This window comes from Patella vulgata, chromosome 5, assembly GCF_932274485.2.
Source record: "Patella vulgata chromosome 5, xgPatVulg1.2, whole genome shotgun sequence".
In the NCBI taxonomy this organism is placed as follows: Eukaryota; Metazoa; Mollusca; class Gastropoda; family Patellidae; genus Patella; species Patella vulgata.
This window is the reverse complement of record NC_065883.2, coordinates 76,803,980-76,831,437: the sequence shown is the minus strand read 5'-3', so window position 1 is coordinate 76,831,437 and position 27,458 is coordinate 76,803,980. Positions and strand designations below refer to the sequence as shown.

Here is a 27,458-nt window from a genome sequence, read left to right as displayed (position 1 = left end):
TATTTTGGGGTTTTTTTTCATCAAATGTTAAATAATCAGTCTGAGGGGGCCTGCATTAGTTTCCATCAAACTTTAAAAAAATGCTATATTGTCTGATAAATACAAAGCTAAGACTTATCATCTTCTAGGGAATTTAATGACAATTTCAAAAATGTTTTATTCTCCACTTACTTGGACATAATCATTTCCAGGAAGGTTGAATGTTCCGTTAAACCTGACACTGACTGTTCGACCGTTCACCATTTTAATAGTCCAGCTACAGTTCTGATTGGCTGGATAGTTACCAGGGTAACCAGGTGATTTTATTACACCTGTTAATTGACCCTCTATAGATCCACCACAAGCTACAAATATACAATTATTAAGCACCATTATTTTAAATGTTTTGGATTCAAGAGGATTTTCTACAAGACAATACGAAATAAAATATTAGGCATAATGTCCTGTTCTTCTGATCCCTCCCTCCTAAGGCAGGCATACACCTAGCAAGATGCTATGGTGAGACTTTTACCAGGACAGATATGGTCGATATGGTTACTTACCAGTCACATATAAAACATATGGTCACTATGGTTATTTACCAGTCATATAATTATATATGGTTGCTATGGTTACTAACGAGTCATAAACCTATGTTTATAGAATATATGGTTACTATATGATTATGTTTATAAAGGATGTGGTCGCTATGGTTACCAATCTGTCATACAATTCTATTGATTTACGTTTATAAAAGATATGTTTATATGGTTGCTATGGCTACTGACCAGTCATATAATTATGTTTATGTGGTTGCTATGGTTACTAACCTGTCATATAATTAAGAGAGAATCCTGTTTTATTGACTGATACATCTGTTTTAAATCTAATGGCCATTCTGTTGGTGGTGGCTGTTATCAGAGCAGTGTTTCTAGTACGACCACAATAATTACCTAGGTTACGGCGTCCAGTGTCTACACCTGTTGGCAAAAAAAAATACAAAAAATAATCATATAACTATTTTAATTTCATATTTCTATAATTTGATCCATGGACATTTGGAAAAGACTGTAAAGTTTATTTAAATATATAGTAAAATGCATTCATAATTACTGTAAGTTCAGTAGAACTGCACTGCATGCAAAACGATACCGACAAGATCGAGAGATCGAGAGAGAGAGAGAGAGAGAGAGGGTTTAACGTCCACTCGACACTAACTAGGTCATTTCGGGACTAACATTTGGTTTAATTTTATTTCAATAATTCGCTTGCGCATAGGGGTTTTTAGCAGTGGGAGGAAACCAGAGGTCCCGAAGAAAAACCACGAGGTTGGATAGGCGACCCTAATCCATGTCATGTTTGACCGAGGATTCAAAACCACGGCAGTTGACTCAATGACAGGCCTTATGATACAGCGCGCACGTCCTAACCATTCGGCCATCCAACCCCCTATACCGACAGGAAAAACAGAACCACACAGACATTGCAAGAAATGAACAATAAATTAATATCAAATCAAGTGAATGGATACGGGGGCTAGCCGTAAGCATCCACTATGCTGTACAGTCCAGGGCTTCACTCAAAATGAACAAGCGGTTGTCGTGCAAGATATGCCCACATTGGGTTATCAACATACATTGCAAGTTTCATTAAAATCGGATAAAAATTGTGACTTCTAGAGGGTCCATAACCTTGGTATTACATACTTTTACACTCTTTGCGTACAAGGAGCAGCCATTACGTCTGGCAGTTTCGGTCCGATTGTCACGACATTCGAACTCAACCATCACAAAGGTGTAACGGTGATATATTTAAATGGTTTTTTCAATTAGATAAAAAAATTGTGTCCTCTATGGGGATCACAAACCCAAAACGCGATTTCTCGTACAATCAGGGGCCATAATTCAGGAAATTGCGGTCTGATATGCGCGAATATGGAACAAAAACGAGATCTTTGGGTTATAAACATACATTTCAAGTTTCGTCTAAATCGGATAAAAATTGTGACCTCTAGAGTGTCCACACGCTAAAAACCTAATTTGTCGTACAATTAGGGGCCATAATCCTTGAATTTTAGATCCGATATATGCCAATATCAACAGGAAACGAGATCTTTTGGAGGTAAACCTATATTTCAACTCTCGTCAAAATCGGATAAGAATTGTGACGGACAGGGGCGACGACAATTTACGTATAAAAATAGTGTAAAACTTACCATCAAAGAAAGAGACAGCATCATATCTACAGATACCGTGTACTTCTAGATCTATATCTGTTATATTCACCGCTACACGAGTACCTAATGGTGACTGGATAACCCAAACACAATTTAAACTATGTGGATAACCGCCTGGATAACCAGGTGATTGAAGAGTCTGGGCATTATTTGTGGCGTAAAGAGTTCCACCACATCCTGGAACTGTTGGATAGAAATAGAATTAGGTCAAAATAATGTCATTACACAACAAACATTGTATTTAGTATACTCATTTATTTATAATTTAAAGAAACAGGCACAATCATGACAAGAGGGTCCACAGGTTAAAACGCGATTTTTCAGGGGCCATAATCTAGGAAGTTACGATCAAATGTGCACGAATATTGACAGAAACTAAGATCTTTGGAATAGAACCATTTATTTTAAGTTTCATCAAAATCGGATAAAAATTGTGACCTTTAGAGGGTCTAAAGGTGCTTAAATTTTGATTCTGTGATGGACATCTATACTGTTTAAAAATTCCAATATTGATAAGCGATTCAGGTGATCCTCCCAGTAGACATTATGAGCGTTACAGAGCACAAGCACACCTGATGTCAACTAATCTAGGAATATAAATACCTTGAGTGGTTCCTGGTGCCGGGGTCGTGGAGCTGATAGGTACATCTGACGTAGCTTGCCAATTCAACAAGAAACCATTTCCATTGGAGGACCTATCAGTATGAAAAACAACTTGCATCTGATTGGATGTAGTAATAATAGGATCGGGGATATTCGATCCACAATAACGAATCAACTCAGGACTGTCAGACGCTCCACCATCTAAAATCTGAATATAAATAATATTAATAGCATAACAAAAACAGTGTTCGGGGTTTTCGATGCGATCTTCCCATATAAAAAGTGACATCAGTTGTTCTAGAAGGAACAGATCATCAGATCTACATTACATCTGTCCACTCCTAATATGGTGTTATACAGAAAGATATATCTATCCACTCCTAATATGGCGCTATACAGAATGATATATCTGTCCACTTCTAATATGGTGTTATACAGAATGATCTATCTGTCCACTACTAATACGTTATTATGATACTAATCAAATCTTGTTATGATACTAATCAAATCTTGATTGTCAGTCATTTTATTGAGGGGGTTGGGGGGTGGTAGATGGCCGAATGGTTAGCACATGCGCGTTGAATCATGAGGTCTATCATTGAGTCAACTGGTGTGGTTTTGATTCCCTGGTTCTACGTGACAAGGAATAGGGTGGTCTGTTCAACTTCATGGGTTTTCTCCGGTTTCTCTGGTTTCACTGCTAAAGGCCCCCTACGCGCAGGCGAATTATTGAAATAAAATTAAACCATCATGTGTTAGTCCCGAAATGACCTTGTTTGTGTGAGAGAACGTTAACACCGCCCCTCTCTCTCTCTCTCCCTGTCTCTCTCCTTTTATTGAGTTACGTCCATCTTAGGATATTTTAATCCATTCTATATCGCTGCCATTCGATGTGTAGACAGTTGATTATATAGAGACTAACATATGGTCAATTTTATTTAGCGGTGGGTCAACCGGGGGAATCCGGAGAAAACAGGCGACCCTTTTCCTTGTCGGGTAGAAATGGAGAATCGAAACTACACCACTGGATTCAATGACAAACTTTACAATCTAACACGCACACATTAAACCATTCGGCCACCCAACCCCTCATTAAATTTACACAGAGGGAGACTAAGATTCGGCCACCCCACCCCCTCCCCCACTCACTTAATTGACAGGAAACAAACAAGTAGAAACGTTTACCTTGACATAATCCCAAACACACACCGAACCTCTTGGTCCCTCGACATTAAATGCTGTAAATGATATACGTATTCTCATACCAACAGGGGCAGTAACTTTCCATGTACTGTCAGAGCTGTGTGGGTAACGGCCTGGGTACAGAGGGGAGGAAATCTGCCCAGAACTACCCGACAAATCACCACCAAAAACTATAAATAGAAATATCAGATGTCAGTTTTCAAATTATAAATAACTTTTCAATATTTTATTTAACATCCTACCTAGAGTGCAACAGGTTTAGAATTTACACCACTTTGCCGGAAACCTTGTGAACATGATACAAGTTTTAGTTTTTAATGGATGTTTTTTTAATTTATCTGCACCGCCTGCGCTAAAAAAGAGGTGCAGACAGTCTGCTCCCAGTGCGCATACAATATGCTCCCACTGTGCATGCTCCCACTGTGCAGACAGTCTGCTCCCACTGTGCATGCTCCCACTGTTCATACAGTCTGGTATGAGGTAAATTTTCGAACTCCAACTATCAAGGGTTCTGTTAAGTGCATTCCAACCCGAACAACAAGAGACTCTTCCCTTCCACCCTGCACTACTGACAAGGGGAAACCAGGCCAGAGAATCGAGAATAACTAAATCGACCAATAACCTGGCACTTGCTGGTTAGTGATCTAGTGTCTTACACACCGAGCTACTATGGACAAGGAGAAACCATGCCAGAGAATCCGGAATAACTAAATCAGCCAATACTTGGAGTAAATCTTGAAACTTCCTGGTTAGTGAGCCAGTGTCTTACACACTGAGCTACTACTGCTCTCTGTCAAGTTGACACCGCTGACTTAGGGCACTGTACATATGGCAAGACTGTTTCACGTTCGAGTCCTGGTGTGGGATGAGAACCATCTCTTCTCATTTCATGTGTCATTCCTTTAGTTTAAACATATTCCATTTACACATATCAATAGGATTGGGAACAGTTTGGGCTGAGCAAAAATCTCTTCTCATTCCTTTAGTTTAAACATATTCAATTGGCATATATCAAAAGGATCGGACAAAGTTTCAAATTATAGAATTTTAACAAGCTGAATAGTATTACCGGAATTATACTCCCCAACAAATCCGGTGCCTGTTGTTAAATTGTTCGATCGGAATTTCATCCATACTCCATTAGCTGCCGTTACATTAGAAGGTATTGATGAACCACAATATCGGCCAATCAAACTACCTGCTGCATTTACTTGTCGAATCTCTACGTAATCGGAAAGACATGATGGACTCCATTCTATGTTAAAAACACTGAAATATATACAGACGTCAGTCCAGGGGTCAGTATTACGTCTCATATGTTTAAATCTAAAGAGAGGTAACAGATATGCAGGCTTACCCTAGGGGTCGGTATTAAAATCTACAAAAAGGTATACCGATATGCAGTATTAGGTTCCTTATGTTAAAATCTACAGAAATTTATAAAGATATGCAGGACTACCTCAGGAGTAAGTATTAGGTCCGTTCTGTTAGAATCCACAGAATGGTATAAAAAATATGCAGGAGTACCTGAGGTGTCATTATTAGGCCATTTATGTTAAAATCTACAGAAAGTTATAAAAATATGCAGGATTACCTTAGGGGTCAGTATTAGGTCCATATTAGGTCCCTTGTTTTAAAATTTACAGAAAGGTATAAATATATGCAATAGTATCTTGAATGAAAATTTATTGAAAGTTGAAGAGTATGGGGTTTACTATTAGACCCTTTGAGTGACAATTACTGACAGATCATAAAGTTTTAAGACAGTATGCAAAATAACCGGACAGAACATTTCTTATTCCTTTATTTTATTAAAGTTACTTAATGGTCTACTTTAGGGATTAGAATTTCTAAGTGCAAAAAACTTCAAGATCCAAAATAAGCTCTTGTTAAATAGAGAAAATAAAGTTTTTCTTCAAGAAAATCCATGGTGTAGGTAGAATGTAGTATGTCGTTTTAACTAGGGTCACCCTATCCCTCCAAACTTGGATTCAGTTGATTTAAAGAGAGATCCATCAGAGGATGCCAAATGTTGCAGTATTTTAATTCACTATATATTTGTTAAAATTGAATGGAATTTAAAGATTTTTTGGACCCATACCCCCTTTAGAGTTTCATCTTTGACAATATTGTAGTTTTTAAGGGACTCAAAATGACGATCAACGATTTTAACTTTTATTAGAAAAATATAATTATCTTAGATTATCCAGACTTACCTGAATGATATCAAGATACTATTACCAGGTGAAGACTGGATTGTCCAGACACATTCTGTAGCTGCAGGATAACTATTGGGATATGACGGACTGGTAAATGAACCACTTTGAGCTGTAAACGCTCCACCACAACCTAGAATGGTAATAATTTTGTTTAAATAGCATTTAGTAATTGACATGTATAAATATAATAACAATAACTATATGGAATAACAATAACAGCGACGTTTCAACTTGGCTTCTCTTATCTCTATCATGAACCAGATGGAATTTAGTAATTGAAAAGCATAAATAACAGCCGACGTTTCAATCTGGCTTCTCTCATCTCTATCATGAACGATATGGAATCAGTCACGGAATATTGTCTGGGCTAATGAAACAGACATACGCCATACAGTGTGCCATGACGACAATTTCGCTAGGAAAGTGGCGCTACAGCCTACTATTATATCAAATTTCCATTCTCAATGGTTCTTTTACTTGAACGCTAATGTGTACACGTGACCTCGTTTACTGGAAGCCAATTTAATCTAGGTGGCCCTGATGCATATGCAAGTCAGCAAACTTGACCGGAAGTATAATATGAAAAATGACGATGTGCACCTATTTTTGTGTATTGAGAACACGATTTGCTACATAACATAAAAATATAGGTGACTCTAAAGCCAGAGTCTTGTAAATACATGAATAGATGACCTTGAACCCAGAGTTATGTAAATATATGTGACCCTGAAGCCAGAGTCTTGTAAATATAGCTGACTCTGAAACCAGAGTCTTGTAAATATAGGTGAACCTGAAGCCAGAGTCATGTAAATATATGTGACCCTGAAGCCAGAGTCTTGTAAATATAGCTGACTCTGAAGCCGGAGTCTTATAAATATAGGTGAACCTGAAGCCAGAGTCTTGTAAATATTGGTGAACCTGAAGCCAGAGTCTTGTAAATATTGGTGAACCTGAAGCCAGAGTCTTGTAAATATAGGCAGAGTCTTGTAAATATACTTACTAGAAGCAGACTTGGTGTAGGTGGCCCTGAAGCCAGAACTCTGGGAAGATCCGTCAGAAATAAATACAACAAACATGGCTGAGCCTTGGGATGTGATTGGCGCAGGAACAGTAGTACCGCAGTATGTTCCTATTTCTGGTGAATTGACATCATTACCATCCAGTACGCGTAAATAATCATGGTTACATCCACTTCCGCGTTGTTCCACATCCATATGCGTAAAGGTCAAGGTTATTCGGTCACCTGGAAATATATAAACAATGAGAGAGAGACAGGCAGACAGAGAGAGAGAGACAGACAAGACAGACAGAGACACATAGCTAGAGAGAGAGTGGGGGAGGGCTAGGGTCATTATGGGACTAACATATGGTTCACGTTTATAGGGGTCTTTAGCTGTGGTAGTAAACCGGAGGACCACAAGGCTGGACAGGCGACCATACTCCTTAGCACATACATGCCATTATGTCCTTGAATGAATTGAAAAGAAACTTACTGTTATGATCAGCCTGGATTAACCATGTACAGTTGCTGTTTCTGTCGTACGCCTGGGGATAATTAGTGGACATGATAGCACCATCAGTTTCAGCATTCCTTCTACCACCACAACCTGTACAAATATAGATATACATACACACATCTCATTAAATCAGGAGAGATAGAGATAGAGAGAGAGAGAGAGAGAGAGATTTAGCTTAAGGTCATACTTTTCAGCAACCACCTGATGACGATGGGCATATAGTGGGCTATGAAGGAAACTTTTCTGTTTAAAGGCCTGTATATTTTCAACAGGATGGAAGCAGGCAACTAAATTGACCTCCACTTACCTGTTACATAGCTAGCTTTGAAACCTCGTGCTGCAACGCTGCCATCTGACCTCATTCTGATATAAACCTGATTATTGGACGACCTGTAAACACTTGGAATAGGAAGAGACGTGCCACAATGTTTCACTAACTCAGGAAACGACGTATCCCCTCCATCATAAATCTGTAAGACACGTAATGATAGAGAGAAATAGGGTTTAACGTCCACTCAACAGAGAAATAGGGTTTTACATCCACTCAACAGAGAAATAGGGTTTAACGTCCACTCAACAGAGAAATAGGGTTTAACGTCCACTCAACAGAGAAATAAGGTTTAACGTCCACTCAACAGAGAAATAGGGTTTAACGTCCACTCAACAGAGAAATAGGGTTTAACATCCACTCAACAGAGAAATAGGGTTTAACGTCCACTCAACAGAGAAATAGGGTTTAACGTCCACTCAACAGAGAAATAGGGTTTTACGTCCACTCTACAGAGAAATAGGGTTTAACGTCCACTCAACAGAGAAATAGGGTTTAACATCCACTCAACAGAGAAATAGGGTTTAACATCCACTCAACAGAGAAATAGCGTTTAACGTCCACTCAACAGAGAAATAGGGTTTAACATCCACTCAACAGAGAAATAGGGTTTAACGTCCACTTACTATGGTTTATTACAGTACAATGTTTCAACAAGATTTCAAAAGTAATTATTAAGCATATAAACACAAATAAATAAAAAAGAATGTTATACTGGTCCTCTGTAAATGTTCAAATTTATTTGACGAAACTAGTAAGGATAGTGGACATGTATGATTGTTTTAAATGGCTTTTTTAGATTTTTGACTTTACACAATAATTTCCATTTTCGATATAATTGGACACGCTCTACTGAAGCGAGTGAAAGAAACTTGCGTTGCTATGGACACCATCTTAGTTCCAGGTTTTACGTATTGGAATATGTACATGTAATTGATGTATAATGGATGAAACGAAATAAATAACTTACGGCTACATAGTCGTAGTTACAAGTTGAACTTCCCTCCACGTCAAAATCATTAAATGTGATGACAACTGGTCGATTCTCCTCGACTGTGATCAACCACTGACAGTCTGTATTATGGGGATAATTACTGGGGTAGTTCTTGGATACGATCGTACCACTTGGTGTACTAAAGTTACCTCCACATCCTAGAGAACATAAAACACATGTATCATACCATCGTACCTAAATATCTTGGCTTATCTTACGCACTAGCCCAATGCTTTATTTGTCTGCCAGTGGTCCTGGTGACAGATGTATCAGATAAGCACGAGGGCGTCAATTATTCTGGGGTCTCTCTCAACTAGAATCCAGAACATTCCAGTCAAGTGTCCAACATCGTAATCACTTGACTACTAGAGCCGCAAACTAAACTGGAAACAGGACACTTAAATTAAATGTCTTAATTATACGAACACCAAATGGCTCCGAGACTAAATAAAAACCATGTGAACTTGTCGTCCTAGGGGCAGGGATATCGAGTGATACAGACAAGCTCTACGGTTGACTATTATTCCAAATTCCAACTTTCAAGGGTTCTTCTAGCTCACAACAATGCGTAGGCTAAGCAGGAACTCAGTTTTACGTCTAATTCGAAAAAATAACTAAAAAGGGGAGATAACTCTTACCTCCTGTTTGGGATTGATAGGTGGCGCTAAATCCCGTTCCTGAGATACTGCTATCTGATTTAAATCGTACAAACATGGTGTTTCCGGTCGTCTGGACAACTTGAGGTGTAGTCTGGGTATGGCACAGATGAGCGATTCTAGGAGCTGAATCATCCGGTCCACCATAGATCTACAAATACACAAATCAAATCAAATTGGGATTTAACGTCCATTCGACACAAACTATGACATACAGTGTGCGATGAGGGTAATTTTGTCCCGACAGCAGGATTATTTCTGCCAAGGGATCTTTTACGTGCAAGCCAATGTATACACGGGACCTTGGTTTATCGGCCCATCCAAATGACTATACGCTGCCTCTGCCCTGCATCACTGAAAATTCGAATATACGCCAGTAAATCCTGATGAAGTTTCTCGGCCAACGGAGGGATCAAACACTGGACCTCGAGGTTAGCGAACCAAAGTTCTACCCACCGTGTCATCGTGGTTCCAGAGATGAGAAAGAATTAAATTAAAAGACAATTAAATCCACTTACATCTAATACATCATAATTACAGTTAGAATGAGATTCTAAATCAAACGGATTTATCGTTAGTTGAATAGATTTTCCTGTTCCCACGGTGATCTTCCAGATACATTCTCTACGATTTGGGTAAGCGTTGGGATAGTTAGGACTGGTAAAGGTTCCGGTATCCGTGACTAAGTCTCCACCACAACCTGTAAATAATTAACAAGCCTTGAAACATACATTATACAAGAGATAAATCTGCCTATTGCAGGTCTTACTTTAGGCCCGAAATGTTATCTAAATTATTAATTAGACATTAATTAACTTATCCAGACCATAATCAACTCTCGATTGCATCGCTAGCCTGCCATGTTTATTGGATTAGGTTCAGATTTGCTGTTCGACTTCCATTTATAATTAAATCATAAGGTGGATAATCGAGACTATGTTTTATCCTACCGACTTTAGTAATGATGATCAAGGCTGGACAGAAAATTCAATCGCTAAAAACTTGGTTCATAGTGGATCAATTTGACTGAAATTTTCAGTATGTTCCCTTTACAGTATATAGTTGTTAACTTTTATAGTTAGAACTGCCAGCTCTTTTTTCAATTTTTAATTCTGTCTGACTTACATTTCATTTAACCCAGTGAAAATGTACCTTACACCATACTATATTCTGGTTCTCAGACAAATCTTACCAAATATCGGATTCGGGAATTTGCGTACTCGAAAAAACAAGCCTCCACCACATTTCTGGATTCACCAGGTTGTATTTTTAAAATAAAAATAGGTCACGCGACCGTGTAAAAATGTTGAAAATTTTAAGATTAAACTGAAAACTCATTTATTTTGCACACTGAAGGAACCATAATATTCAACTGATGACATACTTATTATTTTTAACTTGCAACTGCATTCTATTTTATTTTGTGTGTAATTATAGTGTTCTTCCTATATTCTACTTGTATAATGTATATGTTTTGTAGTTTGGGAGTGACTTATCAAACTTCCCACTTTAAAATGCTATTGCATTTCTAATGATTTTAAATTTATCCTGATATTACATGTATATATGTCTTTGTAGTTTAGGAGGGACCTATGGAAGATTAGTTTTTTTTTTGCAAACTAAATACGTTGCCTCATTAAATAAAGTTTTTATTATTATTATTATTATTATTGAAGTGACTTGGGATAATCGGCGAACTAGAATATTTAACGTCCGCTTGACATAAACTAGGTCATTTCGGGACTAACTTATGGTTTAATTTTATTTCAACAATTCGCTTGCGCGTAGGGGTATTTAGCAGTGACAGGAAACCATAAGTTTGGACATGCGACCCTACTCCTTGCCATGTACAACTAGGGAATCGAAACCACGCATGTTGACTCAATGACAGACCTTATGAAACAGCATCCACGAGCTAATCATTCGGCCATTCAATGCCCATTTAAACCGAAACCCAAGGACCCAGAGAAACCTACAACGTGTAATTGAAATTCCGCCATTTGACGCCATGACAGGCCTAATGATCTTATGTTAAACCAATTGGCCAGCGCCACCCACTCGTAAAAATAGAAAGAATTTTACCGTCTGTCACCCATTCGAGTCTAAAACCATTTCCAGCTACGGATTGATCTGTAACCAGGTTGAGAGATAGAGTTGAACCATTGGTTGATATAGAAGGTGGGATGGTATTACCACAATATCGACCAATCAAATTTGATGTTGGTCTGTTACCATCCATTAGCTAAAACAAAAACAAATAAATAAGCTTCTGAATACCCAAATAGAATAACATGGCTGTACCACCATGGATGGGGTGGGTGCTAAGAATATTGAGTGGTTCGGGAGTCGGACAATGTTCTGGGTGCACATTTGACGGAGACAGAAAGACCATTAAAAATGAGTTACGTTATTAACATTGTTCATCTAATAAGTTGATGTTATTCGTTATCATACACAAGTCTTAGAATGTTTGACCGTGTGGACAGTTCCCTAACCCTAACCAGTCTCCAAACCAGTCCCCTAACCCTAACCAGTCCCTTAACCCTAAACAGACCCCTAACCCTAATCCATAACCAGTCCCCAAAAATCTAGATATCATCCTACAAATGTATGACAATGTTTTGGACACATGTATGACAACGTTTTGGACAAATGTGTGGCATTGTTTTGGACAAATGTGTGACAATGTTTAGGAAAAACGTATGACACTGTTTTGGACAATTTGTATGAACTTCCGGATGTCCCTTGTATAAGTCATCGTACCTGTAGGTAGTCATAGGAACAGGTGGCTGAGCCTTCCAGGTCAAAATGTGAGAAGGAGGCGTTGATCTTGTTGCCAAATGTAGTCTGTATTACCCAGGTACAGTTACGTATATGAGGATAGCTGTTAGGGAAATTGGGACTTTCTATTACACCGTCGTGACTGGTTAATCTGGTATTACAACCTGAAATACGAGAATGGAGATAATGTAAAGAGATAGAAAAATGGGGTTTAACATCCACTGGACATAAACTAGGTCATTTCGGGACTAAAACATGGTTCAATTTTATTTCAATAATTCACTTGCTCGCAGGGGTCTTTAGCAATGGTGGAAAATCAAAGGACCCACAGGTTAGACAGATGACCCCGCTATATGCTCCTTGTCACATACACGGATCGAAACCACACCACTTGACTCAATGACAGACTTTATGATACAGCGCACATGCTAACCACTTGGCCATCCAACCCCCGCGGAGATAATGTATAAAATTGATGTTCCACGATGATGCAAACCTAAGTTTTAATCAAAACAGATTTATTAGTAGCCATCATTTACTGTAAAACCAAGGGTCTTATTCAAGAAATGGAATTAAATGGGATTCTACTGTTCTGCCCCGACTCGGCTAATGAGAATATACAGTGCGCTATGGGTGCAATATTGCCTGGACAGAGGCACTACGGACCATTTTAATATCAAATTCCAACTCTTAAGGACTCTTTTACATACACATCATAAAAATGGATATCTTTAGCTTGCGTGTAAGTGTTTTTAGCAATAAGGGGGATCTGGAGGACCCGGAGAAAACCCACAAGGTCATACAACTCCCATAAACTGAAATGAGAGGGAGAGAGAGAGAGAGAGAGGGTTTAAGTCCACTCGACACAAACTAGGTCATTTCGGGACTAACATATGGTTTAATTTTATTTCAATAATTCGCTTGCGCATAGGGGTCTTTAGCAGTGGGAGGAAACCGGAGGACCCGGAGAAAACCCACGAGGTTGGACAGGCGACCCTTCTCCTTGTCAAGTACAACCAGGGATCCGAAACCACGCCAGTTGACTCAATGACAGGCTTTATGATACAGCACGCACCTGCTAACCATTCGGCCATCCAACCCCTACAAACTAAAATAAGAGGAACTTACTGGTAAAATAGGTTGCCTGGAAACCACGACCTCCGATACTTCTATCTGTTCGATATTTTATCCATAGTTTGTTCGTACGTGATTGGACTGGAGAGGGAGTAGACGTACCACAGAATTTACCTCGTTGTTCCCCGTATTCATTTCCTTCCCGCACCTAAAAATAAACACGAAATTAAAAAACAAGAGAGATAACTCTCCCTTGGCGTCCCGAGGAACCAGAGAGACACCACGAGCATCCACCAACTCCAGGAAAGACGAGATAACGCTTGCCCCAGGAATAGAGTGAGATCACTCGCCCCACCATCCCCAGGAAAGTAGTGAGACCGCTTGTCCCAGGAATAGAGTGAGATCACTCGCCCCACCAACTCCAGGAAAGACGAGAGACCGCTTGCCCCAGGAATGGAGTGAGATTACTCGCCCCACCATCCCCAGGAAAGTTGTGAGACCGCTTGCCCCAGGAATAGAGTGAGATCACTCGCCCCACCATCCCCAGGAAAGTAGTGAGACCGCTTGTCCCAGGAATAGAGTGAGATCACTCGCCCCACCAACTCCAGGAAAGACGAGAGACCGCTTGCCCCAGGAATAGAGTGAGATTACTCGCCCCACCATCTCCAGGAAAGACGAGAGACCGCTTGCCCCAGGAATAGAGTGAGATCACTCGCCCCACCATCCCCAGGAAAGTTGTGAGACCGCTTGCCCCAGGAATAGAGTGAGATCACTCGCCCCACCATCCCCAGGAAAGTCGTGAGACCGCTTGTCCCAGGAATGGAGTGAGATTACTCGCCCCACCATCCCCAGGAAAGTCGTGAGACCGCTTGTCCCAGGAATGGTGTGAGATTACTCGCCCCACCATCCCCAGGAAAAAAGAAACCAATCTCCTCACATCTCTAGGAGCTCGTGAGACCGCTTGCCCCAGGAATGGAGTAAGATTACACCGTCCCCAAGAAAGGAGCGACCAATCTCCTCACATCTCCAGGACAGTAGGGGTCATAAATGCTGATACTTTTACAACCAACTAAACTGAAAGGGACAACAGGTCATTTTGAGACTAACATGTGGTTCAATTTTAATTCAATAATTCGCTTGTATGTAGAACAGTGGGAGTGGGGGGAAACCGGAGGACCCAGAGATGACTCACGAGATTGGACAGGTGACCCTGCTCCTTGTCACGTACATTCAGCCAGACTTGTTATTTTGTGCTTTTTCCAATCCGTCCTCGGTGTATTAAAGCCCTCAACTTGAAATAAAAATAAACCAATAAAAAGTCTTACCATTAAGTAATCATAGTTACAGCTCTGTTGCGCTTCCACGTCAAAATCAGTGAAGGTCAAGGTTATTGTGTTACCTTGGTTAACGGTTATAGTCCAGAAACATTCGGAATTATGAGCGTACGTCATGGGATAGTTGGGTGATATAAAACTTCCTGTAGGCGACGTTAGATCGGCTCCACAACCTGCTCAATATAAAAATGTTATTTGAAAATAGTGTGATAGTAATATATGGACGGGGAATCGAGAATGACGTCATGATTGTCATATTGGAACCTTATATCATATCAAAATTCAAGTTGTCAACTTGTACAGTTGTCCAAGGAACATGCATGGAACGTTTTTTGTTGAATGTACTTAAATTGACGGAACATTTGGGGTTTTTTTTTCGAAGAACATCGTCCACAACAACAAGATAAATGGATTTAATATCACTTCGACTCAAGCTAGGTCAGTTTTGGACTAACATATGGTTCATTTTTATTTCAATAATTCACTTGCGATTAGGGGCCTTTAGTAGGGGGGGGGGCAGAGGACCCTCGCAAAACCAACGAGGTTGGGCAGGTGACCCCCACTATACACCCCATGCCACGTACAAGGATCGAAACCATACCACTTGACTCAATGACAGATGTCACAATCTAAAACACACCGACCATACTGACAATTAAACAATCAGCTACCCGACCCCCGAAATTTGTAATATACAGACCTGTAGATGTTCCATCATAAAGAATCTTGAATCCACGAGCTGACTGTGATACATCTGTTTTAAATTTTAACCACATTCTGTTGCTATGGGAGACGATGATATTATCAATCGTTCTTCCACAATATTTACCAACCAATGGTGACGTCTGATATCCTCCATTTCTATAATAAAATATTATTGTTACCATTATTATTGTTATTGTTATTATTATTTCTATAATAAAATATTATTGTTATCATTATTATTATTATTATTATTAGTAACTTTCTATAATAAAAACATCATCATAAAATACTATTATTATCATTGTTATTATCATTATATAATAACATATTATTGTTATCATTGTTATTATTAATATTATTATTATTATTATTGTTATTATTATTATTATTATCAAATTTCTATAATGATATATTATTGTTATTATTATTAAACGCATGGGAATTATTACCCCTTTTGTTTTCTTTTGGATTGTTTCCCTTATTATTAGTTTATTTCATGTTGAGTGAATCTTGTACCACTACAGGCCTGTACAGCGCAGTGGATGCTTACGGCTAGTCCTATGATCCATTAACCTGACTTGATATGTGTGCTTCTTGTTTGACATACTGCGTGTCATTCGTGGGTTTTTCTTGTGTATTTGTCTTATGTGTTTGAAATATTATGTCTTGTCCATAGTAAGGTTTGTCGTGTCCATGGGTTTGTCTTGTTGGTTTCGGTTGGTTTGTGTGTGGTGTGGTCTTCCTGCACTTACTATAGAGAACATAAAATACATTTACCTGATCTCAAGGTAGTCATAGTTACAGTTGACATGGTTCTCCATCAGGAAATCTGTCACATTTAATAAAATCTGATTTCCATCGGGAACTGAGATAGTCCAGATACATTCCCGTTGATGTGGATAGTTACCTGGATAATTGGGACTAGTGATAACACCAGAAGTATCGGTTAGGAAGGCGCCACACACTGGAAAATAAAACAGCCAGACTAGAAATTCATCAATGGAGAAAATAGAACTAAAATGAAATGAAATGGAGTTTAACGTCCTACTGTTCTGCTCCGACTGGGCTAATGAAGACGCGCATACGCCATATACAGTGTGCTATGAGGGACATTTTGCCCGGGCACCGGCACTATGGCCTACGCTTATATCGAATTCTTTTACAGGCATGCAAATGTATACACGGGACCTCGGTTTTTCATCCCATCCGAACGACTAGACAGCTTTTCTTTTCAGGCACTCCGTCCTGCACCACATCGGAAAATCCCATGAACTTTCTCAGCCAATGATTGATCGTTCGACAACAACGGATGCACAGTCTAAAAAACAAAACAAAAATAGTGATAATCTTACGTGTACTGGCGTTGAGGGCAACATAGGAGGCAGAGAAACCTTCATGAGCGATACTTGAGTCGGAACCGAATCTAACAGTCATTGTGTTACTTGTTGATGTTAAAACTGGCGGTCGAACAGAGCCACAAAATCTACAAATAAATGATTCAAATTACAAAAATATAAAATAATAATTCAAAATTTTCAAATAGTACAGTGACGTATCGGGTTAAATATTAAATATGACTACGGTAAAATAACAATTATTACCACAGTAAAATATCAAATATACTACAGTAAAATATCAATTATTACCACGGTAAAATATCAATTATTACCACAGTCAAATATCAAATACGACTAGAGTAAAATATCAAATATGTCTATCAAATATGACAATTATTACTACAGTAAAATATCAAATATGACTACAATAAAATATCAATTATGACTACAGTAATATATCAGTTCAAATATGACCCCAGTAAAATATCAAATATGACCCCAGCAAAATATCAAATATGACAAGTAAAATATCAAGTATGACTACAATAAAATATCAAATATGACCACTGTAAAATATCAAATATGACTATACGAAACTAATGTACAGAGTATAGAATATTACCGTCCTAGACTGCTGTTGGTGTTAACCATAGCGTTATCGTAGATCTGAACGTAGTCATAGCGACAGTTAGGGTTGTTGACCTCTATACTAAACGAATGGAATGTAAGTCTAATAATGTAACCAGGGGTAACGGTGATATGCCAGGTACAGTTAGCACCATGTGGATATGGATTGGGATGACCAGGACTCGTCAGGGATCCGGTTGTATCTGTTAAAATTTCACCACAAACTGAAAAATACAAAAATAATATTTTGAAATGTTTTTTTAAATAAATGAAATGCTAATGAAAACAGGTGAAGGACATTTTGCCTGGACAGTGTCACTACAGCCTACTCTTCATCAGAGATTTTTAGAGAATAATGTCCATTTTTTTTATGCAGGGGCTATTTGCCACATTTGGTAAGACAATTCGGAGACGTGTTGAGTCTGCGTACCGCCATTATCAACAGATTTTAATAATATCTCAGAGTAGCCAAACTTTTCGCCATTTACGTTTCTTAGTCATCGGTTGATAACTGTTGTCTGTAGCCGTGCCACATGAAATGTGTGGTAACCTGATATCTCGGAAACCGCTAACCTGGAGTGGTCGAAACTTTGTCTACTCTGGGATATTATTAATGTTATCATAATCCGTGAGCTGAATTAAAATCGGTTGATTATTCCGTCTGTAGCCGTGACACATGAAATGTTTGGTAACCCCGTATCTAGGAAACCGCGAACCTGAAGGGGCCATACTATATACCGGAAAACACAGGAAAACACCGGAAAACACCATTTTATACTGAATACCGGAAAACACCGGAAAAACACTAAATACCGGAAAACATCCTAAATACCGGAAAACACCCTAAATAGGTAACCCGGAGCCTGGTCCTCTGTGTGCGGTTTTGGACCAAGTGAGCGCCAATGAAGGAAGGTCAAGGTCATTACGATGTTCGTTTTACAAATAGCCCCCCTCCCCCAAAAAGAAAAAAAAATTTCCAATTTTTTTTCTCCAAAATTTTGTTGATGCCTATTATGTTTTGAATGTTTTAAAAGACGCAATCAGTCTACCTCCATCATTGACCATATATTATTTTGTATTTTAATTTTAGTTTTCAGTAAATTTTAGTAGATTTCAGTGTTTCAGTATTTCAGTAGATTAAACACAGCCCTCTGAGGGCCCCGTTATATGCCGGTTGCGCCGGTCTCCTGATTCTTACCAGTAACGCTGGCATCAGGGTGGTATGAATTAGTGGAAGGCACGATTAGGCCAACTCCTCCCTGGTGGCTGAAGACTTACACCGAATGCGTAATCGGAAAAAAATGTCCCTGAGAAAATGTTTTTTCCGACAATCGATATTCGAGATGTCTTCTGTTGCACAAATTATGCTACACTGTGTAAGAACTTTCATCCTTTGATCTGAAGATTGTAGATGAAAAAGTATCATTTGCACTATTTCAAAGTAAACCTGCATTTTCGTATATCATCCCGTAATTTGTGATTAATGACAATGACTGTGGAAATAATATGTGTTGAGGAATGGAAGATCTATGTTCGTCACGTGACTGGACAATTCCACCCCCCGTCCCACCCTGACGATGATCCCTCCCGGAGCGGCGCGGCGAGGCGCGCTCTCTAAAAAAAATCTCGGGCACAGTTTACTCTTCTAAGTTTTCCGGTAGGTATTTAGTAATGCGGAGTTTGTTCCTCGTGTGTGGTTTTGGACCAGGTGAGCGCTGATGAAATAAGTTCATTAACATACAAGCGAGCGATCGCCTACGGTCAAAGAAAAATTTCTTTTCAGATTTTTTTTTAAGAATTTCTTCTCCCAAATTTCTCGGATTTTTTTTTTTTTGAGGGGGGGGGGGGGGCTATTTGTAAAACGAACATCGTAATGACCTTGACCTTCCTTCATCGGCGCTCACTTGGTCCAAAACCGCACATAGAGGACCAGGTTCCGGGTTACCTATTTAGGGTGTTTTCCGGTATTTAGGATGTTTTCCGGTATTTAGGATGTTTTCCGGTATTTAGGATGTTTTCCGGTATTTAGTGTTTTTCCGGTATTCAGTATAAAATGGTGTTTTCCGGTTGTTTTCCGGTGTTTTCCGGTTGTTTTCTGGTGTTTTCCGGTGTTTTCCTGTGTTTTCCGGTATATAGTATTGCCGAACCTGAAGTGGTCGAAACTTTTTCTACTCCGGGACATCATAATGTGTGAGTTGCATTAAAATCGGTTAATTATTACGAACTGTAGTCGTGCCACATGAAATATGTGGTAACTGGTAACCCCATATCTAGGAAACCGCGAACCGGAAGTGGTCGAAAGTTTGGCTAGTCAGAGGTATTATTAATGTTATCATTTCATTGAAATCAGGTAATACCCTGGTACAAAACAACTTTTTTCAAGGCCTGCACATCTTGGTATAAAACAATTTGTTTAAAGGCCTATCCATCTTGTTTCGAAGCCTTGATTAAATGTCATTAAGAAGAAAATACTCACCAGCTTCTTCTCGTGTAAAGGTTGCCTGGAAACCATTATTGCTAACTGATCCGTCCGTCTTGAATTTGATCCACATCAAGTTTTGCGTAGATTCTTGAACAGCTGGAACCTGAGATCCGCAGAATTTACCAAGTACTGGGGAATCTGCTCCACCACCGTCTCGTACCTAAACGATATTACAGGTTCAGGTGTTTAGATATTAACATCCAGACATCCAGATACATTACAGAGGCGGACAATGTATTCCAGAAATCCAGATACATTTCAGTGATGGACAGTGTAATCCAGACATCCAGATACATTTCAGAGGCTGACAATGTATTCCAGAAATTCAGATACATTTCAGTGGTGGACAGTGTAATCCAGACATCCAGATACATTTCAGAGGCTGACAATGTATTCCAGAAATCCATATACGTTTCAGTGATGGACAGTGTAATCCAGACATCCAGATACATTTCAGAGGCTGACAATGTATTCCAGAAATCCAGATACATTTCAGTGGTGGACAGTGTAATCCAGACATCCAGATACATTTCAGTGATGGACAATGTAATCCAGACATTTCAATGAATAACAGTGGTTATAAAATTCAGGTAACAGAGTCTTACAAATCGTTATGCGTTTGTGAAATGTAATGGGGTTTAACATCCATTCTGCACCAAACGGACATATGCCATGCAGTGATTTTGCCTACTCGTCATCAATTTCCAAGAGTCTCGTGTTCTTTTGTTTGGATTCTGTACGTACATGTCATTGAGTACACAGGGCCTCGGTTTACCATCCACTGTTCCAGGTCGTTATGGGACACCACTGATGCGGCGAAATCACCCTGGGAAATGTTGTTCGCATTAACTCACTAATCAATCTGATTAAACACAGATCTTTTTTCATTTCGTTTTTTTATAGTTCAAAATTTCGTTTTACCTGGCTTCACAACACTAAGATCTGGAAGAGTTTTTATATAACATGTGTTCTAGTTGATGTGAGGAATGAGCCAATGAAACCGTCTGTTACGGCAGGTTCTTGGCGTTCTCTGCACATAACTGTGGGTAAACCCCTAGAAACGTCAACGCTGATTGATTAATCAATGTCTGACGCTATAGGGTCAAAAGCCGCTCGTACGAAATATAGATCTGTATTTTAATCAGATTCCTCACTAATATTCGTGTTAATAAAAATACATGTAATTGACATTTTTTAAAGTTCTACATACCTCGACATAGTCATAATTACACGACCCTGAACTGGTAGCTCCCTCTATATCGAAACCACTGAAAGTGAGGACAACTCTATATCCAGCTGGCTGGTTAATCAAGTACACACATTCTTTATTGTGGGGGTAACTATTAGGGTATGATGGAGATTGAAGAGTTCCACTAGATTCTGTAAATGTTCCACCGCAAGCTAAAAAAAACCCCAAATGGATAGCTTTTTTATATTTATGAGTAAATTCTTACTTAATTACAATGTTGGAAATCTTCATATTTACTACAAGAATTTTGAACTAACAGACAGAAAGATGGACGACTGGGATACTGCACGACGGCATCAACCTGAGTGTTGTATCTATATATTACGCATTGTCTAGCTCGAGACAACTTAAAATACAGATACACTCTCAAGAACATTTATTTCCATTTAAAATACAGATGTGACGTCATCCTTTGATATTGGCATACCATTATTTCCAATAATTATGGGCAACTTGCCCATCGTACATTATCTATACTAGGTGAAATATTGAACTCGCATGACGTATTTCATTGAAAAGCCCGTGCGGGATAGTGTCTGTATTTTAAGTTGTTTAATGGTCTCAACCTAAAGACATTGTGTAATATATTGAAACAACACTCGGTTAACGCCTCGTGCAGTATCAATATATTACTTAATGTCTCGCTCTCGACCATTAAACTATACCTAATCAACACATGAGTTTCAAATACTGGAACCCCAACATCAAATGAAATGATATGGGGTTTAAGGTCCTACGGTTCTGCTACTACTGGGCTAATGAAAACAGTGTGCCATGATGGAGATTTTTCCCCGAGAGCGATACTACGGCCTAGTCTTTTATATCGAAGTTCATAAGTGGTAATGGTAAAGAGGACCTTATGGCTATACAGTGTCCCTTGCCAGGCTCTCCGTCCTACAGGGGGTGGATGACCGAATGGTTAGCATGTGCGCGCTGTATCATAAGGTATGTCATTGAGTCAACTGGCGTGGTTTCGAATCCCCGGTTGTATGTGACAAGGAGTAGGGTCGCCTGTCCAGCCTCGTGGGTTTTCTCTGGGTCCTCCGGTTTCCTCCCACTGCTAAAGACCCCTACGCGCAAGCGAATTATTGAAATAAAATTAAACCATATGTTAGTCCCGAAATGACCTAGTTTGTGTCGAGTAGACGTTAAACCCCATTTCTCTCTCCCTCTCTCCGTCCTACACCATTGACAAGGGAGCCACTTGATGACGTCGACCGTAAAATATTAATATACTATCCCACACATTCATTCCTATGAAATTAGCTTGACAGCGACACTACAACCTACTCTTATATACTATTCAAAAAAATAGGGGATATTTGATTTTGGGGGCATAATACTAAAATATGCAAATGACTACGAAAAAAGTCACTATAGAACCTAACAGAAGAAACATTTCCAGTTACATGTGACGCCCAAACGCACCAATAGCTACCGCATGGAATGCAGGTGATGCTTGGGATCATCATGGGGGTCCAACCCAAGATTTGCACGACTCTGACTTTGAATGTTACAGTCATTGTGGCATTGAATTCCAGGGTGGAAACATCAGTTTAATTGTTTTAGTGACCAGAAAACAAATTTTGATATGCGTCGGCTTACCCAAAATGAAAGGTTACGTGCCCTTGGCATGCTACAGATCGGCACAACACAGGCGGTTGTGGCGCGGACGATGAATGTTTCTCAGTCTGTCATACGCAGGCTATGGTCCAGATACCGTGATACACAATCTGTACAGGACAGACCACGCTCAGGTCGACCAAGGGCGACAACTCAAGCCCAGGATCGATTTATCCGTACCTTGGCCTTGAGAAATCGTGTCATCACAGCAAATCAGATCAGCGCTCGTCTTCAAACAGACACTGGTGTGAGAGTGAGTGGCCAGACGATTCGGAATCGACTGCATAGGGGTCACCTTCGCGCCCGACGTCCTCGCGTGATCCCTTGTTTGAGAGATCATCACATTCAGGCAAGACGTCGTTGGTGTAGGGATCGTCAACACTGGGATAATCGACGCTGGAGCAATGTGATGTTTTCAGATGAGTCAAGGTTCACTGTTGATTTTTTGGACAGACGTAGGAGGGTGTGGCGTCGTCGAAACGAGCGCTTCCAAGACGTTAACGTCATCAGACATGATCGATTTGGGGGTGGTTCTGTTATGGTGTGGGGAGGCATCACTGTTGCTGGAAGAACGGCTTTACATGTTGTTGCCGGGCGTGTTACAGGCCAGTACTACCGGGACAACATCTTGGCAGTCCATGTTGTGCCGTTCGCACGACGTCATGGCCGCCGTTTCATCTTCCAGGATGACAACGCAAGATGTCACAGGGCCAGGATCGTTACAGGTTACCTCCAACAACAGAACATCACCACAGTACCTTGGCCAGCACTGAGTCCCGACCTCTCCCCCATCGAGCATGTCTGGGACATGCTTGGACAGAGGTTACGTCAACGTCAACAACGTCCTGCCAATGTCCAAGAACTTGCTGCTGCGTTGCAACAGGAATGGGACAATCTGGACCAAAATGACCTTAGACGTCTCATTAGGAGTATGCCACGTCGGATCAATGCTTGTTTGGCAAACAGAGGAGGATTTACCCGTTACTGACTTGGTTGTGATGCTGTGGTAACTTTGCTGTTTGACCCCGGGTATCATTTTACCCTTATAATGGTCAGTCTGTGCCTTACTTAGTCTAACGATCATTTGGAATAAATCGATGAATGTGAACTTCATTTCATTTTGTCATTTGTTTCTTCGTCAGTTTCATTAGGTGACTTTAATAACACTTAAAAATCAAATATCCCCTACTTTTTTGGAATAGTATATATCGAATTCCAACTGCCAAGGGTTCTTTAACATGCACACCAACGTGGACACAAGACCTCAGTGTTTCATCCCATCCAATCAACTATACGTTGTCCTTTGCCAGGATCTTGTCCTGCACCACTGACAAGGTAGCCAACTTCAAAGGATGACGTCAATGATATCCATGACAACACGGGAGACCAATATGTCTGCCATGTTGAATAAATAATGTACTATTAGCCAAGCGTGATGTTGACGATAGTGTATACTAACCTGCTTCCCAGGTGGCTCGGAATCCACTTCCACGTTGTGAAGCATCTGATTTAAACATGATCCAGATGACGTTACTGGAACTGGAGAGAACAGACGGTATATTCGTTCCACAGTATTTACCAATAACAGGTGAAGTCTGTTCATCACCATCTCGAACCTGGTTCAAACATAACAAAACCAAGATAAAACGAAATAACGCCATACTTTTCTGCATCGACTGGGCTAATGAAGATAGCCATACAGGGATATATTTTCCTCTACACCAGTTTTCTATAAATTAGCATATAGTTTAACATCCTAATTTTCTGCATCAACTGGGCTATTGAAGATGGCCATACAGTTTTCTATAAAGAGAGAGAGAGAGAAATGGGGTTTAACGTCCACTCGATACAAACCAGGTCATTTCGGGACTAACATATGGTTTGTTTTTTTTAATTTTATTTACATAATTCGCTTGCGGTAGGGGTCTTTAGCAGTGGGAGGAAACCGGAGGACCCGGAGAAACCCCACGAGGTTGGACAGGCGACCCTACTCCTTGTCACGTACAACCGGGGATTCGAAACCACGCCAGTCGACTCAATGACAGACTTTATGATACAGCGCGCGCACGCTAACCATTCAGCCATCCAACCCCCCCAGTTTCGATTCCCCGGTTGTACGTGACGAGGTGTCGGGTCGCCTGTCCAACCTCTCGGGTTTCCTCTGGGTACTTTGGTTTCCTCCTACTGCTAAAGACCCCTACGCGCAAGCGAATTATTGAAATAAAATTGAACCATATGTTAGTCCCGAAATGGCCTAGTTTGTGTCGACTGGACGTTAAATCCTATTTCTCTCTCTCCATAAATTAACAGAAAATGTTTTCCGGATTTTTCATGACTAGAGGAATCAAGGATTAGCAGTGAAAGGACCAGGAGAAAACTCACCAGGTTGGACATGAAACCCCACTCCTTATCACGTACAAGTAGTGGGATATATGAAACAATGCCACTTGTCTGAATGTCAGGCCTTATGATATAAAGTACGAGCGTTATACCATTTGTCCACAAAAGTTGTCTTGGGTAATATATTTGTTAATTCGCCTCTTTCAGACAAATAAAAATAAATATGAAACAAACCTCGACAAAATCATATCGACATGAAGCTTGACTTTCGAGATCCATGTTCGTAAATGTCAGGCTGATCGTGTCTCCAGGCGTAACTCGGATTGTCCAGACACACTGTGCATTATGATTATATGCGTTCGGATAATTAGGCGAGATAACTATTCCCTGGTCTCCTGTTAATTCACCACCACACTGGGCTCCCGCTACAAAATAAATTATGTCATACGTCATTTCCTTTATTTTAAATGAATGGAAGGTCGCAACGTGTGTCATACGAGAGGCCTTTGACCCTATGACGTTGGACATTTGATTAACCAAACAGTATTGATGTTTCTAGTTGATTACCCACAGTTCTGTGCACCTCACGCCAAATACCAACAGTAAATAATGTCCCGGCTTGGATTCAATCGGATTAAAAAGAGGCACGTCAAAGATTTTTCACAGATTTTTTAACAATTTCTGGCCTTTAAAAGTTTCAGATTTCACAATAGTTTGCAAGGAACAAAATTGCCCAACTGACGGTTCTGCCGCCTTTACCGCACTCCGCTGTCACGTTATGATTAACTGATGAATGGATCTATGATATGATAGAACCGTACCTGCAATAGCAGTATACATGATATGGAAGCCGCGATCATTGACACTAATAGAACCATACCTGCAATAGCAGCATACGTGATATGGAAGCCTCGATCATTGAGACTTCTATCTGAATGGAATGTAACGAGAGCGTAGGGACCGGATGTGGTAACCGGAGCAGGATTCGTTGTACTACAATATTTCGCTAAAACATCTGAGGTATCCAATTCTCCATCTTGTATCTATAATAGACATTATAACATATCATTCATTTACTCAAGGGCCATTCACACAACTGAACAATACAGAAGTGAACACGGGCCATAACTCTGGAACTCTATTTAAAAAATGGATCTTCATTTCACTAATCTGAACAATAAGCATAAATTTCAAACAGATCAGATGACAAATTCTGTCATAAGAGCATTGACAAGACTCTTCAAAGTAAGCAATGGCGATAACTCCAAATATAACGAAATGGAGGTACTGAAAAATTATGACCGAACAACCTGGTCATCAATTAGAAGAACCAACACCCCATGATATGCACGAGAAAGATTGACAAACAATGGGCGCTGTCTTCTTTAACACCCCGCTATAACTGCCTCACAGTGCAACGTACCACGTGTAACCTAATTTATTCCTCATTTATTCCTATAAATTTCAAACGAAATACTGTTCTGTTCTGACTGGACTAATGAAGATAGCCATACAGTGTGCTTTGACGGACATTTTGCCTGGACAGTGGCGGTATGGTCTAATCATATATCGAATTGTAACTGACAATATTTCTTTTATGTGCATGCCAATGTATACACGGAACCTTGGTTTCCCATTCCATCCGAACGACTATGCTCTCCCTTGCCAGGCCCTCTGCCCCATCCTAACCCACTCGGCAAACCTCGGCAGATTCCGTTACTCATGCCTCTGCTGTATGACGGTAAGTGATATGTACCTACGCCTATACAATTGCGATGCGGCACCGGTTTACTTATTAGGAAAACTTGCCGCTTTTAAAAAGAAGTTATCAAAATTGCGTCGTTCGATGCGTGTGTAGAATTTCAGTGCAATTGGTAATCCGGGAACTTGAAAGTAGTTCCAATGGCGGACTTCGTCATACAGCCGAGGCTAGATGTAGGGTACTGGAATCTGCTGAGGTTTGCCGAGTGATCCTAACCCATGTGATCATGTGATCAGGAAGTTATAATTCAATATGGCTGATTTCTGCCTACCTGTAAATAATCGTAACTACAGTTTTGATGATGCTCTAGGGCTAAAGCTGCAAACGTGAAGATTATCTTCTTCCCCGGTGAAACCAGAACCGTCCATATACAATCACGATTATGTGGATAGTTACCAGGGTAACCAGG

The 27,458-nt window shown here is 40.0% G+C and overlaps 1 protein-coding gene across 1 annotated transcript in view; it reads right to left on the bottom strand.

Annotated features, from left to right (window-relative positions):
* LOC126821322 (cubilin) overlaps positions 1 to 13,776 on the bottom strand; it is a 32,346-nt gene extending 18,570 nt beyond the window's left edge. Inside the window, exons 1-16 of the mRNA XM_056101077.1 lie at positions 13,645 to 13,776; positions 12,499 to 12,680; positions 11,818 to 11,977; positions 10,254 to 10,435; positions 9,718 to 9,886; positions 9,056 to 9,237; positions 8,065 to 8,227; positions 7,734 to 7,847; positions 7,241 to 7,483; positions 6,238 to 6,370; positions 5,091 to 5,290; positions 4,004 to 4,191; positions 2,819 to 3,026; positions 2,195 to 2,398; positions 810 to 959; positions 172 to 344 (exon numbers count right to left, since the gene is read on the bottom strand). Of these exons, the coding sequence (XP_055957052.1) occupies positions 172 to 344; positions 810 to 959; positions 2,195 to 2,398; positions 2,819 to 3,026; positions 4,004 to 4,191; positions 5,091 to 5,290; positions 6,238 to 6,370; positions 7,241 to 7,483; positions 7,734 to 7,847; positions 8,065 to 8,227; positions 9,056 to 9,237; positions 9,718 to 9,886; positions 10,254 to 10,435; positions 11,818 to 11,974 (2,466 nt within the window). The 5' untranslated portion in view covers positions 11,975 to 11,977; positions 12,499 to 12,680; positions 13,645 to 13,776. The remainder of the gene's footprint in view (positions 1 to 171; positions 345 to 809; positions 960 to 2,194; positions 2,399 to 2,818; positions 3,027 to 4,003; positions 4,192 to 5,090; positions 5,291 to 6,237; positions 6,371 to 7,240; positions 7,484 to 7,733; positions 7,848 to 8,064; positions 8,228 to 9,055; positions 9,238 to 9,717; positions 9,887 to 10,253; positions 10,436 to 11,817; positions 11,978 to 12,498; positions 12,681 to 13,644) is intronic.
* Between the last annotated feature and the right edge of the window lie 13,682 nt (positions 13,777 to 27,458).